The 23,095-nt window shown below is 41.6% G+C and overlaps 2 protein-coding genes across 8 annotated transcripts in view; both read left to right on the top strand.

Moving 5' to 3' along the window:
• The first annotated feature begins 329 nt into the window (after nucleotides 1–329).
• On the top strand, nucleotides 330–7,585 carry MIIP (migration and invasion inhibitory protein). 4 transcript variants are annotated; one of them, XM_075520809.1, is made up of 11 exons: nucleotides 369–504; nucleotides 1,929–2,076; nucleotides 2,157–2,368; nucleotides 2,923–3,414; nucleotides 4,054–4,156; nucleotides 4,622–4,733; nucleotides 4,929–4,993; nucleotides 5,434–5,563; nucleotides 5,957–6,053; nucleotides 6,919–7,026; nucleotides 7,336–7,585. In XM_075520809.1, the coding sequence occupies exons 2-11, from the start codon at nucleotides 2,046–2,048 to the stop codon at nucleotides 7,498–7,500; spliced, it is 1,515 nt and encodes a 504-aa protein (XP_075376924.1). In that variant the 5' UTR covers nucleotides 369–504; nucleotides 1,929–2,045; the 3' UTR covers nucleotides 7,501–7,585. The 4 variants fall into 4 exon arrangements, with proteins under 4 accessions (XP_075376923.1, XP_075376924.1, XP_075376925.1 ...); XM_075520810.1 differs by having other exon boundaries at nucleotides 396–504; nucleotides 1,909–2,076; XM_075520808.1 differs by lacking the exon at nucleotides 1,929–2,076 and having other exon boundaries at nucleotides 330–504; nucleotides 2,181–2,368.
• Nucleotides 7,586–12,411: 4,826 nt separating this feature from the next.
• The window catches only part of TNFRSF8 (TNF receptor superfamily member 8), a 32,546-nt gene continuing 21,862 nt past the window's right edge, over nucleotides 12,412–23,095 (top strand). Inside the window, exons 1-4 of one of the 4 annotated variants that reach the window (XM_075520653.1) lie at nucleotides 12,412–14,216; nucleotides 14,717–14,791; nucleotides 19,605–19,752; nucleotides 20,239–20,448. In XM_075520653.1, the coding sequence (XP_075376768.1) occupies nucleotides 20,377–20,448 (72 nt within the window). In that variant the 5' untranslated portion in view covers nucleotides 12,412–14,216; nucleotides 14,717–14,791; nucleotides 19,605–19,752; nucleotides 20,239–20,376. Of the gene's footprint in view, nucleotides 14,217–14,716; nucleotides 14,792–18,341; nucleotides 18,472–19,554; nucleotides 19,753–20,238; nucleotides 20,449–23,095 lie in introns of all 4 variants that reach the window. The other 3 variants (XM_075520652.1, XM_075520655.1, XM_075520654.1) reach the window with 3 other exon arrangements.

The following is a 23,095-nucleotide window of genomic DNA, read 5'->3' as shown; positions in this document are numbered from 1 at the left end:
GTATTGAATCAGTGATTTCTTGAGAATATTGTAGGAAGTAATGGTCAGCAAATACCGTGTTAATAGACTGAAACTGTGAATCGGTATTCGCAGTTGGTAGATCGCATTGAGTGTGTTAGAAGAGCAAACGGGCACCTTTCCACTGATGAATTTTCAGAGCAGCTCCCTTCAGCTTCTGGGCGAGTTGGGGGTGCCTGGTCCGTTCAGAGGAGGAGCTGTGGCGATTTGGTGAACCCCAAAGCAGGGAGCTTGGGCCCGCGTCCTGCCCTGCCCGCACCCCCCGCCTCCTCCGCGGCCCGGGCCGGGCCGGCTGCTGCCGCCGGGCGGCGCCTCGGGCCCCGCGCATGGCGGCAGGCGCGGGGCGGGCCCAGTCGGGGCTTGCTCCGCTGCAGGAACGGCCGGGCCGGGGCCGTCCTGGGGAATCCCGGCGGCGGCTGGAGCGAGGGCGGGGATCCCCCGGCCGCGGGGTCGCCCGGCGGTTCGGAGCGGCGGGGTGCGGCGCAGGTGGGCCTGAAAACGCGGAGTCGGCGGGAGGGGAGCGCGGGAAGTCCGAAGGTCCCCAGCGCTGGGGCCGCTTGGCCTGGCGAGACTCGCAGGCTCTCCGCACCCTGCTCTGGGGGGGGAGGGTTTACCAGTTGTCTGTCGGCTGCCAGACTCGCCTCTTGAAAGAGAGAAGGGGAATCTTATAATGCCCAGGGCCGTCCCCCCTTCCTCCTGGGCACGGGAGAGCCGAACCCGCCTGTCTACGCAGAAACAGCTCTGGGAAGCTCTGCATAGGTGTTGGACAACTTTCTTGCAGGGATGAGAGTACTTAGTTCCCCAGACAATCATTATTTATTTTTTTAACTGCGAGAAGCTAAGTTCCTTTTCACAAAAGATTCAGACTAAAGCAGTTTCATAAACTTGAGCCCCTGGGGTTGAGCATGAAGGACTGTCAGCTTCTTGTAGATTATGCTAAGAGTGGATCTCATCTGGTAAAACCCTTCCAGAAAGTCCCTTGATTAATGTTATTTTTGGAATATTTGCTTTCGGATGGGCAATGATGAGAGGATGCTGTTAGCTTTGTCCTGTGAATACTGTGAGAACTTCTGTTTTGTTCAAATGATCTCAAATTTAGTGCCTCAAGACGCATTTCTATTTTATGTCCAGTAGTGCACCTCTCACTTATTTCTTGTGCCAAAAAGATATGTTGTACTTTTTTGATTGTTAGCACTGCTCTTCGTTCCTCCCAGTGCTGTTGTACAGCATATGCATTTAATTCCTCATGTCCAGTTGCCAAGGTAGCAGACAAAAACAAATCAGATGAACTTTGGAGAAGGGTTTAGGGATTCTTCAGAACAAAAGGTCCAAGAGAAACACACAGTTTTACTTGAGAACGTAACCAAAAGCAATATGGGGTTTTGGGTTTAGCGTTTTCTTTTGTTTTATTTAAAGAAAACACTTTCTGCAAATTTAGAGGAGCTTGTGATGTTGTAAACTTGTTGAACAGCGTGACAACCTTCCAGTCAAACTAAGTTTTATTTATTTATCTATTTATTTATTTATTAACTCTCCCCCCCCCCCCCTTCTAATACAAGGGCAGTAGCCCTTAGTGGTTAATGTGTGGGACTGGAATTGTCTGGGCCCCAATCCTGAGTCATAATTGAGCCTTTTGGAGTCTTCCTGCCTGCGGAAGGTGGAGGACAGTTTTGCCTCAATGTTTCTTTTGCATGTAGTAAATACATTCATATTCATTATTCATATTTTGAACTTATGAGCATCCTGGTATTATCACAATAAAAATTTTGATGCTTAAAAAGGACATTAAAGCAGAATTACATAAGGTTGTCCTAAGTAGTCTCTGAATCAAATGTCTCTTATTTGGCTTTTTGATGTGACTTTTTTCATGTTTACTGTTTCCTCTGCAAGACTGTCTTTTCTTTATTCAGTCAGCTACCAGTTTCTGGGTGTAAAATATTTGACAGTACATCTAAGGGGAGAGAAGTATGCAGTGGTGCTAGTTCTTAGCGTAAAGAGTTTTGAGACTGGCTGATTTCTCAGGAGCAATGATCAACACTCCCAATGTTCCAACAAGCTGTAAGTGGTTTTTATGAAAAGTTCCCTGAAAGTGGTTTCTCCTGAGTCTGCTTCTTCGCTTAATGCTTCCATTTATGTAGTTCACCCTTTCTCTGGCTTTACAGGAAACTGTTTTCATAGGATGGACTTAGAGCACCTGAAGAGGCTGCGTCAGGCCAACCAGGACCTTCTACAAAGGTTCAGAATGAAGCAGGAAGAGATCAGAAAAAGACTTCCCATCAAGCCCTTCTTTCCAGCATCTCTTCATAATACAACAGCTACTGAAAGATCTGTCCCCTTGCCCAAGAGAGGGGTATGTGTTGTGCCTGTGGTGGAAGTGCTGGGAAGCAAATGGGCCTTGTATGATAGGCAGCAGCTCTGCCTATGGAGTGGTGTGGTAAAGGAGACATATGGACATGGAGGAGCTGGTAGAAAGTGGAATGTGGAGTATGTTAGAAAAGTAGCTAGGCTATTGTTTATCCTGTGGTCTCAAATATGTTCTCCTTGCGAAGGGTTCAGAGATCAGTTCCTGCCTAAGAAATGTAGATTTCTTAATCTAAGATAGGAATGAACATTGTGGAACATAATCCTTTTGTTTCTTCTAAGCACAAATGCTGAATGTTTAGCGTTCCTCAAATTGAGCAAAGCTGCATTTAGCTGGAAGTGGACCCCTTTCTTATCTTCTCCAAACACTTAATAATCTCTCATGAATAATATAAGGATTTTGCTATTTTCCCCACAAGAATTTAAAGGGGTGAGCAGACTAGAATGAGAGGTTGATTTTCTCTTACTGAGTGAAATGTCATATTGAAAGCTATTTGTAATCTGAGTGATGCCATGTGTTATGAGAGTCTCTGTCCTTAACAGAAGGAAAATCAGGTTGACACTGCGAAGTCTACAGCTGACCCTGCAATGTTGGTGTCTGTGGAACCCGGAGCTTATGCAGCCAGAGCAGCCCTCTGTTTGTCTCTTAAACACAGCAGCAATGACAGAGGGGTACAGCAACAACAAGCAAAGATTCAGGAAGCCGTAGGTTTGGATTCTAGCTTTCCTGGGAAAGAGAAGAATGTTATGCCAGTGTCTGCAATCATTACGTGTGGCAGAGAAACCTCCGGAGTGGATAGGGATGGCCATGCTCGAGGAAGTCCGGAAAAAGAATCCTTCCTTCTGGGACGTGGAGAGAACAGAAAACAGTCCACTCTGCTACATGGTTTCCATGAAAAAAAGCAGCTTAAGGGTCATCTGGACCCGTCATTGAGCAGCACACAAAGTGAAGGGACCAGCAAGGAGCATGTGGTCATTAGAGAGCCCAAAATCCATAAATCAGTCTTGCTGACATCTCAGTCCAAAGAGTTGACGGTAAACGGTGAAACCAATGCTTTGCTTATTTTCATAAGTCAATAAAAGGATGGGGAGAAAGGGCCAGGAGAACATCACTTACCCTGTTTCCACTGCGTAAATTGGAAGCTGGGGTCAGAACTGTTCCCAGCCTTAGCAGCCAGGGGCTGTTGGCAGTTTGTTCAGCCCTTGCTTTCCTTAGCCCTTGAATCAAAGACCAGAAAACTGTAGCACTTCACTGTAAGACTCCTTATCATTTGCATATGTGATTCATGTGCCCAGGGAGAACAGCCTGGTGCAGTGCTGCTGCTGCATAGCTTGTTTCCTTAAGCGTGACGGGTACACTATTGCTGTGATTGTCCAAGGCAGCACAGGTGGCCTGATGTTTGGGGATGTGTGATGCAGGGAAGTCAGCATTTTGTTTAAAGCCCTGAAAAATACTGCCTCAGCCTGGGCAAGTCCCCTGCCTCCTCTTTCTGTTTTATGAATTGAGAAGACAAAGGGCTGGTGAGCAAATTACTGGTAGAGGCATAGATAGGATCCAGCCTCAAACTAAGCCACAGCTGTCCCATTTGAACAGCTGCCAGTTATCTCCTAAGCTGTACCTTTGAATGTCCTGCTAGATGTATAGGAAGTCTTTATGAATTGTTGTCTTCCTAGAAGGAAGCTGGCCGTGTGACTTACCACTCTGATCCTGAAGAATATACCATACCTGTGAGCAGCTGGTCCGTGCGTCCTTTCCTGGGCTATGACTGGATTGCAGGTGAATCCTAAACCTGAGGCAAAGCTCTCAGCATGATGTGGTAATATGAAGAGTTATAACACAGCTTACGACCCCTTTAAGTTGGGGTGTGACAGAACTGCAGACCTAGAGCGCATGTAGCAGGTCTCAGCAGAGGAGCTGCAGTTTTGTCAGAAGCCATTCCCTGTCCGGGCCAGAGGTGACCTGTGCTTCCCTGGAACGGTGAAGTGGCAGTGGTATGAGAATCCAGGCAACAAATGGCAAAGCTGAGTGGGGTCAGAGGGGATACCAAGTAACCAAAATGAATGAATGCAATAAGGGACCCAAACCATGCAGTAAATCTCTGTCTCGCCGTGATGGCATACTCATTATCCATTTTGGTGCTTCAAACCTTTGGTTGTTTCAACTGTGTTGCATGAGGCTTGCTTTGGTGCTTTCCCAAATTTGGTAAATCCTTGACCTTTTCTCTTTCCTTGGTGTTCTCAGGACTCCTAGATACAAACTCTTCAGTAGCAGAAAAATCTGATCAATACTTTGCTGAGCTGCACGAGTTCCGACAGGCCAACAAAGAAGCTTGTATTCATGAGCAGCACCTGGAGTAAGTGGGCATGGGCTGAAGCAGCAATGTATCCCTTTAGAATAATGAGAAGTGTGGTCTGATTGGAGTGGGAAATTGTAAGGGCAGTTTTGTAGGCCTTTACCTGCCAATCAGAAATATATGCTTGTAAAAGGTGGGGATGTTCAGAGGGCCTGACCCCCTGTCACTAACTGGTTTGTTTGCATGTTTCTTTAGGCCCAAGGCTCTGGATTATGTAGTTCCTGAACAAGAACCAGATTTGATAACCAGTTCCCATAAGTGTAAGATCAGATTTCTTCCTAATCCTATTTCTGTGAACAAACAACTGAGCAGTCTTTGCCTGTCATTCTGGGAGAGCCCCACATCACACAAGACAAGGAAGAATGTGGGGTTTTTAGCTGCAGCTTCTAAACCAGATTCAACTTCCTACTCCAAAGATACTTGAGTCTTCTAGGGATCCTCTCTCAATCAGTGTCATCTTATTTTGTCAGGGTTTCTTGTAATTGGCTAATGTTCTCTTTCTAAGTTGAGGAGGTTGAAGTTTTGGTTTTGCTTTTTAGGAACTTATTTGGGGACAGGAAATGTAAAAGATATTTCAGGAAAAGCAGCTCTTTCTATAGAATGCATGTGAGGCACTGTGGTAGAACACAGCTTTGTTGACTGGGTTGAGGAACCTTCTGACAAACTAGAGATACCATGATGTTTTGTTACTCTGCGGCAGGTGTTTACTGTTACCGATTAAATCAGCGCCTCTTCACTGTCCCTGTGGATTCAGAATCTGCCTGCCCCGTGTGTAAGATCCCACGTGCTAACCAGCCCCCAGAGGTAGTGGAAGAGCCAGCCTATGTCAGGTAGGTAAGAATTACTGCTTTGTAATGTGCAGAACTCAAGGAAACAATGGGGAAGAAAAAGCTGATCATGTGAGGGAGAAAACAGCATCAAAATAGCTTTGTAGAAAGTTGCTGTTCTCAAGGCAGAGATATCTCTTGCTTAAAAACTCCTTACTGATCTTTTCCATAAGCAGTTTCCATAAGAAACAGTTTTGAAATCAGTGAGAAATGCATATTCTGTCTGGATTTGGTCCAGAATCTGAATATACATGCTAAGTGTCTAATGCCCTAATCCAAAACTGTTTCGCTTGGTTCACTTTGGGATTAGACCCTTGGATTCTGAGTGGGGAAGGCATACAGATTTCCTCTGCCTTGTGGAAGGTGTAGGCAATTACTTCCTTTCTGTGGTTGCAGGGTCAGCATTCCCAGGTCTACCCTTATGCCTGCCTACAAATACAAAGCCCATTGCAGGAAGAGCTTTGAACTGGCAGACAATCTAGCATTACCTTCGGTAAGTTGCTGTCTTCTTGCTGATACTGACGGCACAGCCCAGGCTGGGCATTGTTACAGCAGAAGAAGGAAAGAGAATGTGGGACTCATTCCCCTGACAGGGTTTCCGCTAATATTTCTGATCTGCGTCACTGAGATAGCAAGAAAAGCCATTGGTGTGTGCTTCTCTGTTCATACCTTTGTGTAATGGCCATAAAATATATGACATATCTCCAAATGCTTTACACTGAGGAAAAAGAAGTGCTATATGGAGATGTATGCTTCTGGGGCATGATTCAGCTGGCTTATTTCAGGCATTGACCTTTCAACACAATGAACCATACCTAAGAGTGCCTGTGTTTCTTTCCACAGATGTTAGAAAGTCTAGAAGACAAGCTTCTGTGAAGTATTTGCAGTGTATGGGGGCCAGGCAAAATCAGTAGTGGCAAGATTGGATTCAAAACTGGTTTTGTAGAGTTGGTCCTGTATTCCAGCCATTAGGCAATGCTGCAGGTGGTATTACTAATCAGACCTAGTCCTGGGCTAGAGATTTCCAGGGAAGAGGTGGGAAGAAGTCTGATTTTGAGGTTTAGGGAACTGGATGAGTCAGTTGAGACAGGTTCAGAGAGGTCGGGTGCTTGAGTTCACAAAGCAGGGGATTGTTTTAGAAATAATTAGTCAGTGAAAGGTGGAAGAGGGGACAGCTATGCAGTTTTGCTTCATTAGAGATTTCTTGTCTTTCCTGTTAGTCATATAAAACTCCTCAAAAATCAATTAATTACCTGCTAAAACCTCCCTGTGCAGAAGTTATTATTTAGAACTAACCGGCCAGAATAGATTAAAAAGGGTAAAGCACTCTAATGCAGCATTCCCATCTCTTTTCACAGCATTGTCTGGCTGGCTGGGAAAATATCATCCCTTCCGTCAGCCCCACGCTCAGCAGTTTGGATCTGCGAGCTTCACTGGAAGAGAAGCCTTCTCACCATCCTCGCCTGGTAAGAATAGCCTGTTAAGAGTCCCTGGAGATGCTGTAAATTGCACAGATGGGAACTGCAATCCTGTCTCTCTAAAGGGTATGATAATCATCGTTGGCTGAGCAGACAAAAATGCCTGGAAGATTATCTCCTTATCTCCACAGGGAAACATTTTCCTTCTGCTGCTGTGTAAACTAGTGTTGCACAGACACAAAGAAACAAATGGAGCTGGATAACAGGCAAAAGCCTGTTCAGCTCACCAGTCTTCATCAAAATGGGAAAAGTCACTTTGGCATTCTTTGATTAATATCCTCTTTATTTGGATTCCAGAACTCAGTGTCCAGAGTGTCAGGACGAACCAGAACTGACCAGCTTCTGAACCTGACCCACTTGACACGCTTCGGATTTAGCAGTGCTGCTCAGCAGAGGGAGCAAACCAAACCTGGACACTACAGAGCAGCTCCAAATTTAAATCTGACTGCCTCAACTTTGTGAACCACTGACTTGATTGCCCTGGAGAAGGGATGGGTGCAGGGTGTGGAAACAACTCTATTTGGATAAAAATAAATCTTTGAACAGATTTTTCCTGGTTTGCATGGTTGTGCGCATATGTGAGCAACCAATACACATAGCTGAATGTACAAACTCTCATATATATTTTTTTCACTTTTCTTTTTTGCCTGTTGCAGCTACTTCTAAGCAGATGCATGAGCTTTCCCACCTAGGGCTGGATAAAGTGATGTGTACAGGATGACTAATGGGTACTGTTACCACTAGGGCAGCTGTAGCAACAGAGTTCATCTGACGCCTCACCTAAGTAAACCACAAGTGTAATGTTAACTCTGACTCCCAGGGTGAGGAATTGGCCTATGAATGGCCTGGTTCATGGCCTGGAATGCATACAAATATGTTCATTTCCAAATGTTTTAAACATGACGCATAATTTGCTTGTCCCTTAAACTTGAGTTACTCAATAATTTAGTTAAAACAAATCCGTTTATTTTCAGTGCAATGTCTGTAGCTACAGGGTGCATTACGTCAGAGTAATTATGAATGTGAAAAAGCATGTTAAAGTAAAATGAGGTTTTATTCATCAAAAAGCTAGATAATGCCTTAAAATGTTTGCAAATTATGCTTGCCTCTGCTTTTCCAAGTTTTTTGGAGATAAAACCAAAAACATTTTGGAGTTTTTAAATTGTATCAAACCAAAATATATTAAATAGTGTGATTTGTTTGAACTGTATAGACTGATCTTACTTTCCTTGTCTAAAAAAATAAAACTGATGTTTCATTTTGGCTTGAAAAAGCCTGAAACAGAAATTCCTGCCTTAAGAATTCTGTACGTTATTGTGAAATCTTTACTAGCAATTGCATTCCGAAACTTTGGATCAAATTTATTTCTGGGAGCTAACTTCACAGAAGGAATTGGGTTTACACCAATGATATTTTCAGCTTCTTGGCATTCACTGTTATTTATATATCAAATACATTATTTATAAATCAAATGTATGAACAGACTTTTTTTAAGCAAGGAAAGGAATATTGCAAGTTTGGAATTGGTCATGTTATTTCTATTATTGAAAATACTAATTTTAAAATAAATTAATCCAGCGAATAGAAAACACTAGCTGCCAAAGGTTATACTAAATAGGGCAAATTCAAGATTTTTACTACCTTGCCTTCACCCCAAAACATTAGAAGTCATAAGCCTCTTCTTAATTTATCCTGAAACAAATTACAGCAAGCCTGCTCCACTTCATAAACAGAGAAAATGAAGCACTGTAAGATTAAGTAACTTATGTGAGATCTATCTGGTGAATGCAGGATGGAATCAAAGTTGAACTCAAAATGCCTCTTGATAGGTAGGAATACATTCAATGTTTTACACTTGTGAAAGTATTTAAAGGGTGATGATGACTCTCTTCCTCCACTAGAAAAGGGTGAAAGAAGTCAGTGGCACTGCACCTGCTTACCCAAGTTAACCTCAATTTGTCTCTTTGTATATTGGTTCTGGCCTGTTTGATCCTGCCCTCATTTGCAAGCTGAGACAGACTGAAGATGCTACTCGTTTATGGAACCTCTTTGTTTTTGTTTATTACTCTTTCAGAGCAGAAAATCTGATTTGCCTATTAACTTAGAGAATGACCTGATGGTTCTATGTTGTTTTTATAGTTATGTCTCCATATCAGTGCAGAATAAGCTTATATCATGATCCTTTTTGGATAGGGAATCTAACCGGCATACTCAGGTTTTCCAGCAGAGCTTAAGCAGACTGTATGTTTTGAAATTTCTACTCTGAGTAGCGCCAAGGTCAGTTTGTAGTTGACAGTAAACAGAAACGGATTTTTCTGCTGGCCAGCTTGGTGGTCTTTGATAATTTCAGTTATGAATGGAAAGAGATTTTTCAGTTGGAACTTGGTTAATATTGTTGACACATGATCCAGAATTTAATCTAGAGCCCTTTGTTTATAGCTGCAGTGTTTCTCTGGAAGAGAGACAGGAGGTCTGAAAGCGAGTCAACCCATATTTTTTTAATTAGGACACCTGGCCATGGATGTGCATGGAGGCCTCACCTACTAAAGAAGGTGATTTACATATAGTCAAGCTTCTGATCATAATCTCACTTCATGGTAGCGTTACCCAAAAGTTGCTTGCTCTAATTTCACATGACCTGCAGCTGAGGTTAATGTGTGTACCCCTTTCATCTGTTTTCTCACAATCACTCTGCTGAGGTCTGTAAGGCTGTGTGCGGAGCAATGTGGCTGATGATTGTATTCAAGATGTCAAATGCTGGTTAGTTTAATTTGAACAGCAGTAATGCAAGGAATAACAACAGAAAAGTCATTTCTAGAAAGTGAGGTCATGCTTTATGAGAACCAGATTTTTTTATTTTTGGTACAGAATATGAGATGAAATCTCAATCCAAAAGATGGGCAAAGGAAGTTTTATCCAGCCTAGAGTAATGATAAGGAACAGACTTGCACAAGATGCCTTTGAACCATGTGCTGTGAGGAGTAGTTTGGGTGTGGATACATTAATGAGTTATAGTGTAATAACAAGGTTTTGCACAGTGGCTTTGTCCTACAGTAAGTATTATGGAATCCAAGATAATACACCGTTTCATGAAGGAAGGTGACTGAGATGTCACCTGGGGGTACATTGTAAGGGAATAAATCTATTTACTGGTTGAAAAATTGCTTTCCATCCAGTGTTAAAGCAGCTTCTGCACTTGGACCGTGGACGCTGCAGCAACCTGAGCTGTGATGGAGCCAGTGCTGGAATCTGCACTTCCAGGGGAGAACAGAGGGTGGGGGTAGCGTGCGGGGGATGTCGGGATTGTGGATTAGGAAAACAGGGGAACGTTTTGAGGCCGGGGGTTTCTGGAGGGGAGGCTAGGCAGAGGTGAGACTGTGGGAATATATAGTAGGAAGCCAGAGTGGTGAGAGATGTGTTGGGAGAGGAGGCAAAGGGCGTGAAATACTGGGACTGTGGAGAGGAGGGCTGGATTGGGAAAGTAAGAATGTAAAATGTGAGGTGGAGGGAGACCTTTGCAGATCTGGGGTTCAAAATGGTGTGGTAAGGAAGGGTTCCCAATAGTGTACTAGTATTTCCAGGGCTATGTCCTTAGCCAAAAAATAATACAAATACTGAACTTTGTTTTGCAGGCACAGGGCTCTGAGATAGCTTGTCTCCCGTTCCTGGAGGTAGTTATGCTGCTGCACGGCCTGTGGCCAAGGTTTAGGGAGGTATGTCCCCCTAAAGCCTAAGATGCACAGGGAGAAAGAACTGTCTACAACAGTTGGTGAGGAAGGATCTGCTTAAGCCTGGCTTTGTTGGCATTGCCGTTACATTAGAGACTAGGAAATGTTTGTTGTAATGGTTTTAAGCTGAAATTTTTTTATCTTGATCAGCTAGGGGTGGGAAGAGAGAACTCAAATGTGCCCATAGAGAGGTGGCAGTCTATTCCCAGCTGCCTCCTGCAGCAGGGCATAAAATCCCTCAGGGAGAAGGCAGGGATCCTTCACTCTGATGTGTGACTGATGTGTGTGATTACCATGGAAGAATTTACTGGGAGAATATTTGGCAAAATTGGAAGCTACTGTGTTGCTCACACTTCAATGCCACTAGAAGTTGGAATAGCCAAAGTGAAGCCCAGCGTTCTTGACTTGACCTGGATTTTTTTTTTTCCTGTTCATAGCACTTGGAACATGCTGGTTTAGTCTGTGCAGCTATGTCTTCTGTTAACGGTGTGCCCATTTGTGTTAGTTCTCTTGGCATGAGTCATGACTGCCTAATGCTTTGATGGTAAAGCTCATGGTTTAGTTCCCCTTTCTGAATATTGCACGTATATAACACTGATTCATAAGATGGGAAGTCCAGCTTGGCTTAATTAAACAAATTAGACACAGGAAGTAATGTATTTGTGATTGGTTTTAAGAGAGAAGTGTAGTTCAGCCTTTAAAACATAGCTCCATCTGCTTCTCAGTAACAGTGTTAGACTGCCATCAGTGTTTTTTCTGTTTGCTTCCTCTAGGATTATTGTGAGACAGTTTTGGTGATGTCTCAGGATCAGGCGTTTCTTGCTGTCAGTACATTGTAAGAATTAATATCAAGAGTCGTGAGTGAATGTAGTGCTGATTTATTCATTCTGTTTAGTTACCAGCATGTCAAGGAATTACTATCTCCAGAACCCTCAGGTGAAACATCTGCATGTGTCATAAGCTTGATTTTTGAATGATTTGCAAACTTTGATTTTTGGGGCTTTCATCTCTTTGGAATTTGTGTTTTCAAAGTCCAGAAGAATTTGTTTTCAGAGTGTGTCAAATCTGAAAACACAAGATAAATTCTGCCCCTTCTCTTCAGAGTTAAAAACCTCAATTTCACTAGTTTCCTGGGTAATGGCAGACCAAACGTAAGGACTTCATTTTCTGCTTCAGCTGGTGTATTCCACTGGTTTCTGCAGAGCAAAAACATGCTGCTAGGAAGAAGAAAATAAGACCCTAAACTGTCAGAGTTAAGATGCTCAGCTATAGTCATAGACAAAAGTTTTACACTCTTTGAAAAAAATGTGTGTTCTGAAAATCTTCCCATTTGTTTCTTTCACAAAAATTATTTAATATTTCCCGACTTTCTTTTGTTTGTGTTGGCAAAGGTAAACTTATCTTGTTTCTATTAATACATAAGCTTTATAGCTCTCATCTTTTAGATGAGGAGAACCAGAGTACCAAGAAAGGATGTGAGTTAGCCAAAAAGTCTGGGCCAGTACTGGGAACTAATGACTCCCACTCCTGTGTGTTAACCACATGGCCAGTCTTCCCCTTTTATTTTTGATTTTTGATTAAAACATATAGAATTGGAACTCATGGTGCTTTTTCAATTTCCTTGTTTGACTTCCCAGACATATACATAGAGCACATATCAATTTCAACAATAATGTTAACAATTGCATTTCAGTGAACAAATGTAAAATATTTGCACAAAGGGTAGTTAACAAGGAAAACTCAGGCATATCTCCTTATTATTTTGCACTTAGTAAGATTCTTTGCCTTTCCAGTAATAGAGATCCAGAGTTATTCTGTTGAATCACTAGAGTTTGTTTGGATTTATATTTGTGTTAATGTGAGCAGAGTTTCTTGTTATTAGAAGGAAGTGAAATGCTCATAATTCCAGTAATCTTCTAAAAAGGTGTATTTATACCCAAAGTGAAGGGGAAAAAAAGTTAATATAGGGAGTGCAGTAAGATCATAAATAATTTCCAGTAAGTGACAGAGTAGTGTTTCATCCTGAAACAGCTGGTTTATTTGGGAACTGTTTATTGACTTACAGATGAACTTCACGGGTTAAATGCTTTGCTGAGATAACTGAACCTGGCTACAAGAGACCTGTCTGTCAGTTCATGCATGCAAAATATCTGAAAGTAGACGTTTTGTGTAATGACAGGGCTCTGCAAAAGCTTCTTTTGCCTCTCACTTTGGTTCCATCCTATGCTTGAATCTCTCACTTCATAGTACCTTTCACTGAAGTTTTCTTTAGCATCTTCTGCCAAGAGTTTACAGACTGGAATTCTTGAGTGCCTGTGTATACTTTCTGGTTTGATTCTGTTCACAGTTGAATAACATCTTCCAAAAACTGTAGGTGAAAACTGGATCTGATGGGGTAGATTTTAGTTTTAATGAATCTCAAATAATTAACACCTAGACTGGAGTACAAGACAACTATTAAAAAATGCTAGGTCTGATACTCAAAATCCAGGAAACGCTAGCATTAAATTTCTTTGCACATGCCCATTCCCTCTAACACGGTTTTTATTTACAGTATCCAGTCATTCCAGGCTTCCCTCACCAGTTGTCTTCTGCCCTAGTGAGCTGGTCTCCTTCCTCTCCAGTCCTAGTTATGAGTTTCTTCTAGTCTCAGCTTTTTCATCCCTTCGGTTGATTCTCTCTTTGTCCTCTATACGAATTATATCACACTTTCTTTCCAAAACTTCACTTTGAATGTCTCCTTGAAAGCAAAGGAGATAGTCTTCCTCTTCTCAGTTCCAGTTCCTGGTCATATGCTGATGAGGAGAAATTGCTATAGAGAAAGTCTGGTTTTGCTTCTGAAACTCCGTGTGGGAATTCAATGATTTGAAGATATTGCACAACAGGCAACTTTGGGAGCTGTGAGTGGCTTGAGAATGCTGAGAGAGAATGAATTTATTAAGAGATCTCCCCACTGAACATCAAATGCATTCACCATCAAGTTTGTGCAAGGTTTGGATTTTTATGAGGCTTTAGGCTGGTCAGTTTTTGGCAGACTTTCACAGCTTCTCAAAAGGCACATTCCTGATACAAGAGTTACCTTGTAGTAGGGTAATTCAAGAATTCCGACTGAGGCAAATGTCTGCCTTGACAATGTTCTGCTCTAACACTTCAGAGTTTGACTGGCTTGTAAGTAGCTGAAAACAAGATCTAAGTGCCAGATAAAGCTCAACACCAGACTCGTGAAGAATAACTATGCAGTCAAAATCAAATAATGTAAGCCTTGAACATGCTTCTTTGACTATAACTTAACTGTTTGTCCTGGTTCCAGCTGGAAAATCTACTTGGAGAATGCATATTCCAAATTACAGTCTGATTGTAAGCCCTTTCTATCAAGCGACCCAGAAGAACGATTTCAAGTGGGGCCCTGAGCAACTTTCTACATGGAGGAATTACTATGAAATAAAAATGGTATGAATATACTGCAAACTGGCTGCTGGTTATTAGGTCTTTGCGTGGACATAATGTATGTTTAGAAACTTGCTAGCTAAAGGCAAGTATGTACTTAGTTTCTTGCCTTTTACCAGTCCTTTCATGTAACTGATGCCTTTATAGAAGCCTTCCTGCATTTTCTGGTTAGGTAGGGGAAACCATGAGCCTTACAGAACTGCAGACAAAGACTTTGACATGAGGTAAGACTGAGCTAAAGTCAAAGCTGGTGCTCATGGATTAATTTGTATCAGTGCAAAGGCTTGGGGTGGGGAGCGGGCCCTAAAACAAATAATGCTGTTGTGGGTCATGTAGATTTACAGTATGATTACTCCAGCAAACGAGCAGCAGAGAAGACTTTTGCTTTAAATTAAACCAGTGCTAGGGAGGTGTGAAGAAAGGGCATGAAGGATCTTTAAAAGGCCTCAGCCTTCACATGATATTACCTGTCCAACCTTTATTACCCACCACTTTCTTTACAGCTATCCTGTCTGATAAGTGGCTATCCTGTCTGAACGGTGGAATATTCACCCCTGAGCCTCCCCATTTCTAGCAAGGTATGGGAGAAAGGGCATAGTACAAATGACATTCAAATAATAACATCTTTGTCAAGAGCTTTGTGTATGGAGAATGACAATATGTAAATCTACCACTCTTCCAGAAGCTGTAGTCAGAATTACTGAAAGTACAGACATGATGTGATCTTTCTTCTAAGATCATCTCTCTCTCTCAGCCAGCCTGTGGGCATAGTAATTCTGTGATACGGTTTTGGTTTCTTTCATGGAAGCCAAGTCTTTCCTGAGAGCATTGAGTTCTCTGTCAGCTCTTCTCATTTTTCGGTCTGACTCAAAATGCACTTTAGTTTTGAAGCTACTATGCACCAGAAAAAAAGACATTTTATACAGATTTTTTTTTTGTTACATTAGTTATTTTATCACGCTATATAAGGTAGTAGTATTAGTTGAGATGACAAAAACAGAGTTATAAGATTGTTATCCACATCAACTTTATGTAAATGAGATCTGTAGAAGAAATCTAATTGAAAATTAAGCCATGTTATCGTTATTATTAACATGATCAGTCTGACACATTTTTAGCTGCTTAAATTTTTGTTTCAGTCAAAGTTAGGAATGACTTAACCCAATCAAAAAATGAATAAAATGACAGGCTTATCATCATATCTTGTATTGCATATAAACACTGAATCCAAATCTCTGGTAGCAGAAATGCACGGTTATACTTCCAGATAATTTGACTTTTTAAGCATAACTGCTAAGAGTAACTTTGCTGCCTCTGGAAGGCCATATTGTGCTATTTAAACTGAGGATATGTTTGAGTGGAAGTAATTGGAATGAAAAGTAGGGAACGTGAATGGAGTCAATGGGCTTTGCGTGTGGGGATTTATAGATCTTGGCTGAAGCAAGACTTCTTGCAGTAAGACTAAAATCAGCTGAGAAGATACTTTTTTCCCCAGTACATCTAGGTTCTCTGCTGTCTGGAGTACTCTTCCAACGGCTGTGTTGTGGCTCAGAGTTAGCAAAAACAATTAACTGTTGACAGCATTTCTGAGCTTCCCACAGTCAGGAATGGGCTGTTTCACATAAGTACTTTCTGATGTTATATTCTGTAATTTAAAAAAAAAAAAAGGAACCTTATCATTGCTTGGGAACAGACCAGGATGCATCTCCTTCCGTCGATTGTTCATTAATTGCCAAGAAATTTTCTGTGCTCAGCAAGAACACAGCTGATTAAGACAAAAGTCCCAAGTTGCAAACAAACAAGAACTAGTCTGTTCTTTTATTTTAGATTGCTAGTTTGCATATGTATGAAACTATATATAAAGCAGGGAAGCTGTTTTCTTTTTCTATAATTTTTACTAGAGAACAGAAACACCCTGTTAGAATGTCCATCTACTGAAACTACAGTTACTGAAGTGACTTGGGATTTCCCCTGTGTATTGGGATTTTATTATGACCCCAGCTCATTATAACCAGGTTTTTTCCTGCTGGGAACTCTTGTTTTAAGCCATTGCTATGTTTCAACAAGTATGTAACAAGAGCTTCATACCATCTTCCTTGTTGATCACAGTGGACAAATATACCAAGGTAAATTGCTAAATCAACATAGCTCTGCAGATCATGTTATCAAGAGCACCTGCAATGTATTTAACATATTGCAGAGTGGTTTGATTGATGGGACATAATTAAATGGATTGACAAATACTTAATACTAAGAATAAGAAAAGTGTATGTACCAGAAAATAAGTCAGTACCAGAGTGGCATAGAGGGACAGAATTTTGCCAATCTGTGGCATGCTTGGCATAAATGAGATTTTATTCCTTTTTACACGTTCAGACAAGTTCAAATACTTTGTCAGCTACAGCTAGTTCAAACTCCAATTCCTTGCTCACTGAGTTGAAACTGAGTTTCTCAACGAGATCACATTGCACCAGTGTTGCCCTCCCTCCCATCTGTCCTCTTTGGGCTACTGAAAGATTTCCAGAGAAGTTTAGTATGTTGGCTTCAGTTACAATGCCTAAAATCTTTGGGATCCTGAATGCTCTCCCTGTGTGTTGTTACCTCAGTGTCACTTTCCAAGATCCGCAGGAAGAGAGCTCTCCAATGGCTAAAATGCATAAACAGATCAAGAGAGGTGTCAAGGAAGTAATTCTTGGTGACTACTTGTTTTCCTTCCTTTAACCATGACATTCTTTGTTTTTTATTACAGTAAATGCTTTCATTTTTCTTTTTTAATTTGTTAAGAATTCCACCTTTTATTTGTACCCCCTATAGTATGTAGCATGTATCCCAACAAGCACTGCCTTTGGTACTACTGAGACTACTGGTGAAGTTTTAGGGTCTGGTATTGTTTCACCTAGCTAAGTAGCAAGAGTTTAGTGATTTTTCATCAGTGTACTGCAATGCTCTAAATAGCAACACTGACAGACACTGAAATACAGATTTTAGACAAGGTTATCTTGGTATGTAACCTTTTAAATTCAGTGGTCTCATTTATCTATTTGACAAATGTTTAGAGATGACACTTCTCTCAGTGTTGTTTTTTTCACTGATACAGCTAGATATACATTAACTGAACATAGATGTCAAAAAAACACAAGGGACCATGCTAAAAGTACAATATGAGACTAAAATCAGCCACTTCAAAATTAGAAAATGTAATGAGTACTTCTGCTTGAGCGTGTGTAACAATGCTACTTCTACAGTATTCCATTACTACCTTTTTTACTAGGCTGTCACTGTTAGCAGCACAATGAATAGACAATGCTGAAGGAATGTCTTGGGCACGTGTTAAAAAGACTTTCCCTCGTGCCTTAGCTGGGTCTCTGCATTCTTTTCCTCCAGGTATCAAGTAACATTTGAATAACCACTGACTTACAGGACCTTCTCTGATCCCCTCCACCTCAACTCCACGCAACACACACAGATGATCAGCGCAGATCAGATACCCGCTGTAAAAACTACCTAAGCATTAGCTAAGCTCAGCATTAACTAAATTAGTTAAAATAGAAAATGCCAAGCAACCTTGTCTTTGGGCATTGCTACCTTTAACACCTAAAACAAAAGGAGATTCAGATGTTAGAGACAGATGAGTGCAATCAAATAAACATTGTAAATAATAATAGCATGCTCATAGGGGCTTTCCCCTTTTTTTTCCTGATAGACATTGTCCTCTGATGGAAGAGGAGAGAAATAGGGGTTGTTTGTTTGCTTCTATTTGTTCTGCTTTTTTTTTTTTTTTCATATTAACATAGAGGATTATTTTCTAGGAAATATAGGCAACATTTAGAGAACAGTAGCGTGGGTTTGTTATAAAACGGAGGTGCTTCTTCCAGTTACTGATAGGGCTTCTTTTGGAAAGCCCCTTTCATTGTATTTGAAATCAAAACACACAAAGTCTGAAATTAATGCATTCAGTTAAAAATGTGTGCAGGTTGGAACGGTCCTATTAAACACAATCTCTTCACCCTTTTCATTGCTGTTGCTTTTATTACAGACTTGTAATAGTACTGTGTGATGTAATAGCCTTTCCGAAAAGCGAGCAGCAACAATAAGCACTTTCCACTTCCCATCCCTTTAAATATCTAGTTCAATCAAGAATGATTTTAAGAGTAAGAAGTTCTAAGAAGGATGGCAGCTGGGAAGCCTGGTTTCACTTTGGATGTATGAGATGGATTCTTCTGAGGAGCACTGGTCTCCTATGGCAGCCTTTCTCTCAGTGAGTTACAGAGGAATCTTTTCTCTTTATCCAAGTCATCTCCTTCCATGAAACTTTGTAAAACTTAATGACATTGCAGCCTCAGCCAAATTTTACTGAAGTTACCCAATGGGTTAAAAATTATTGACACCATTGATTAAAAAGGAACTGACATATGTACATATACAAAATGCTCAGTATGCTTATTTCAGTCTTATTTTTTCTGGAAAACAGGCCAGAAAACTCTCCCCGTTGCCAGTCCTGGGAAAGTCTTTCACACATGATATTTTGTACTCAGATACTTAGTTTTTGTGTCAGATACATTGACCTCAGCAGTATAACTTACAGAGGCTAAAGCTTTCCAGGCTGTGTCTTATGTTGGTTTCTGTCCTTTTGCTAGAAAAGCTTAGGTAGGAGCTGATGAGAAAAAAAAAAAAAGACAAACCAATTTCCCTGACTACTATGTCATTTGAAATTGCACTCATAAATTGGGAGAATTGCCTAACGGCATATTATTACACAAGATTAAGACATTTTCTAGCCCATTATTTAATTAGGAAAAACAAGAATGTAATATTTGGATGTTCAAATACTTAGTTTTCTCTAGACCTTAAAGGCATACCTACCACAATCAGCTTTTATAGCTAAGAGAGCTTAGAAACTGAGAAGTAACCTGACAGAGTGGAGAAAGGAGGTTAGATTTATGTGTCAGATAGACAGTATGCAAGGTTCTGAAAACGCCTGGTTTTTATAAGATGGTATTCTGGAGAAAGAAAGAGAGGCAGTTTGTTGAAAAGAGTTACAGCTGTGAGTTAAAGAAGAAATTTACATCATCCCAGGGTCCCTGTGGAATGCTCTCTTCTTTAGTACTCTGTTGTGATGGCAGTGAGGTAGCTGTGGGTCTCTAATAAAATAATCAATTATCTGGCTTTCAATCTTTTATAATTTCTTTTGGTTTTGTTTTTGCTGATAAGGGTGAGAAGCAAAAAACCATGTGTGTGAGAATTCAAATTCTCATTAAAATAATGAGCACCTCAGAGAGGTTTTCAAGGCAGTCTGCCCTTTTTTGAAGTGGCTGACTTTTACTTTTGACAAAACTTTTAGGGCAGATAAGAAAGCTTCATGACACCTTAAACCAACTGAAATCTTTCCAGGCACCAGAGCCAAAAAATGTTATCCAGAATTAACAAATGAAAGGGAGTGAAATGACGAGTAGCAGTCCAAGGGATGATTGTCAGCAACAAGAATTTATTTCAAGTGAGATTGGAGGAAAGAGGAGGATTCTCAAGAGGGTGGTCTGCGGTATTTTGGTGTTTAAATGGCAATGTGTAAAGCCTAAACCTTCATGGAGTCACCCTGTTGGTTGTGAGTTTTCGCACGCTCATCCAAACAGGAGTAAAATGACTGTACTGAAAAAATGAGTGTTTTTTACTGGGAACTCTCCTGAGGCTTGGTTGCAGCTCTTGAGAGTGTGGCAGATGGATGGGGCAGGGCTTGGACTCATGCCTGGCCAAGGCTTTGAGGTGGTGAAGTGCTCTCTGAGGGCAGCTTAGATGACTCAGGAGCCTGCATTTCTGCATAGCCAGCCGTGTACCTCGGGTGACAACCCTGATGTATGCAACTGACTCACAGAAACCCGACAGCTCTGGGACTAGTGATTTACGCGGTTTTGTTTTGTTCTTTTTTTTTTACTTTTCTCTTTTGGGCAGCCCCCCCTCCCCCTTCCTTCTAAATTGTTTTCTCAGCTTGCTTGAGTCTCAAAGCCTGTCTCCTGCTTGTCTTGAACAGCTGGAATGGCTCTGGACTGAATGAACAGACACAGAGCAAGACTGGGCTGGACCCTGGGAGGATCTCAGTCTCCAGGAGGAGCAACGTGGCTGTCCAACCTGCGATGCTGGGAGCTAGGGAGATTTAACACCACCGCAGATGGCTGCCTGCAGCCTGGCACAAGGACTGTGGCTCCTGCTGCTTCTCCAGGATACCCAGGCAGCCCCACAGGTAAGGCAGGGTGGCACCAGGATCCTGCAGCACCTCAGGATGCAGAAGCCTGGAGAGGTCTGGGGGCACCCTGGGCTGCAGGGCTATCCTGCCCATAGGCTGGGTGCTGGGTAGTGGGCGTCCACAGAAACAGGCTTTGTGCAACAAAGCAGAGCAGCCAGGAGAGTTTGTCCTCTCTGGGAACTTTGCAGGCAGGAGCAGGGCATACAAGCTATGATCTGCATCTTTTTGTTGGCATTGCTAGTGTTGCTGCACCTCCAGGCACATCACAGCTAGGGACTGAGGAAAGATTTGATAGAGGTGGGGGACTGTTCTCATTTGTTTGGGTGAGTGGCTTTTATTTTTGCCTGGATGGCCAGGTGCTCTGACAGGCACGTTCCTTGCAGAGCTTGGTTCAGAGGGCTTCTGCTCACCCTGCTGATGTCAGGGCTGGCAAATTGAAAGGTGTAAAGGCAAACAAAACAATAAAATACCTCCCTCTTTACAACCACCCACCCCTCTGACGCTGACTTCCTCATGAATGGGCTATTATTTCTGCATCAAATTGACTTAAAATAGACATAGCCCACTAGTCGCTCTCAGCTGATGCTGTAGATGCAAGCTAGCTCCCTGCTGAGATCGTATCAGCTCTTGTGGGTTTGCTCCCCCCGCCACTTACCCCCTCCTCCCTAGTGGATCACGTGGCAGCGAGCCCTCAGCACCTGGCATAAATCCAGGTAATTTCCCTGGCTGACACTTATGTGCACACACACACACACAAAAAAGGTCAGTTGCAGAGGCTCTTTGCACAGGTAAAGTCAAGAAGGTGAGTAATTGCACACTGTATTGGATCCTGAAATTGGCTGTTTTCCCTTGCAGTGGAAATATGAATATGTATTAGCCTAAGACACCTGTCTGTACCTTGTAACTGAGCGATGTAGCACATCACTTGGGCTGTCAGGAGATTTTTTTTTTACAAGAAACTGACTCCGATTAGATCTTTGAAAACAACCAAGTCCTGCATCCTCTTCATAGACATTTGAAAAAGATCCTCCTGGCTCTTTTGGTAAGAGTAGGAGTTTGCCCTTGTGTCTTTAGTTGTAAATTCCCCTCCCACATTGCAAGTTTGCTCTGCTTTGCCCTGGTTATCTGTCCTGCCACTGTCTCCTTCCTGAAATACAGAAGGATCACTGTTCTTCTATAGGATTGGAGCCTGTAGTCCTCACTCACCTGAGGAATACTTAAGAGGGCATTCAAATAAGCTTGTCCAGTCTGCTGAATTCAAACTGCTTTAGGATGAAAGGCAATAGAAAAAAAAGATGGTATTTTTGCTATTTAGCATCACTTTGGTGTTTTGTTCACAAAATGAAAGGGGCAGAGAGAAAAAATTTGGTTTTCTGATACTCATTCTCAACATTCAGACTCGCAAAATCATCAGTTACCTGGAATAAATATGTAGATCTTGCTGGATTAAGCAACTGGCTTTTCACTGTCTTTCTGTATTGCCTCTATCACAGCAACACTTGCTTTTACTGCTACTGGAGTACAAGTGATGCTGTTAAATGTGAGCAAGTCACAGCTTATTGGTCATATTTTAAACTATATTCCACCTCACTTGAGTCCACAGTTTGGGTTTTGTTTGTTTTAATATTCAGTTAACTCTCACTTGTTAATAATGTCTTTACTATGAAGCTTGACTACTTGAAGTCTTAGATTATCAGCTTCTTTTGTACTGTCAGAATTTGGATAGAAGCTTGAGAGTCAACTGTTTTGCTACAGCATTAGTCAGTTCTAGAATAGCCAATGCTGGTAGAAGATTTTTTTTTTTACCGTAATATGCTTTCTTCCTGACTTACAGCTCATTTGTAGCAAGCTGATTTCTTACTCTGCCTCACCATCACTTTTTCTCTATGAGCTCAAAAGACCATAAATAAATGAGTCAAACCTTGTCCTGACTGAATTGCAGAGTAGCCCACTGAATTCAGCACCATCTTTACAATTACCATTATTTAAATTGGAATAGCAAACGTCTCTGTAGATACAAGGAAAGTGAGAAGAGCTACAAAAAGCCCATTTTCTAAAACAAATTCTCAAAAGCAAGCACTGGAAAACCCAAATGCTTTGTATCAAATATGTTTGCTTTATTTAATTGGGCCTTGATCTGCAACACTTTAAAAAAAGAAAAAAATAGTTGCCCTGGTAGGTCGATGAAAGGACTAAGCCAAGGCATCCCTGGCCATCCTGTTACAGAGCAGTCCGAATAGGATGTGTATTGTGGTCTTTTCTTTCACAAGATGTATTCCAGCTCCTGCTAAATCAAAAACCTTTGTTTGAAGTGCATGCAGGAAAAGATTAGTCAAATGCAGTCTCTGTCTCCCTCCAGTTGAACAGTACACTGAATCCAATTTAAGAACTCCTTGTATTAGAGCAAAAACAGATGCAAATTACTGGTCTGCTATAGGCTCATGGCTTGTTCAAATTTGTTCGAAAAATGTGACAGATTAACTTTGTAGTGGCATGCTTTCTGCTACACTGGCTATTGTTTACTATACCAGCTTACCTTCTTGTTAGTTTAAATATTTATCTGTTCCTCTACAGCTGGCATAAAGCAGTATTAAGTCTGCATTGTGTCCTCATGTCCAGTCCAGATCAAATCAATTCTGCTATA

This window comes from Mycteria americana, chromosome 18 (genome assembly GCF_035582795.1).
Source record: "Mycteria americana isolate JAX WOST 10 ecotype Jacksonville Zoo and Gardens chromosome 18, USCA_MyAme_1.0, whole genome shotgun sequence".
Lineage (NCBI taxonomy): Eukaryota > Metazoa > Chordata > Aves > Ciconiiformes > Ciconiidae > Mycteria > Mycteria americana.
This window is presented reverse-complemented; position numbering and strand designations above follow the sequence as displayed.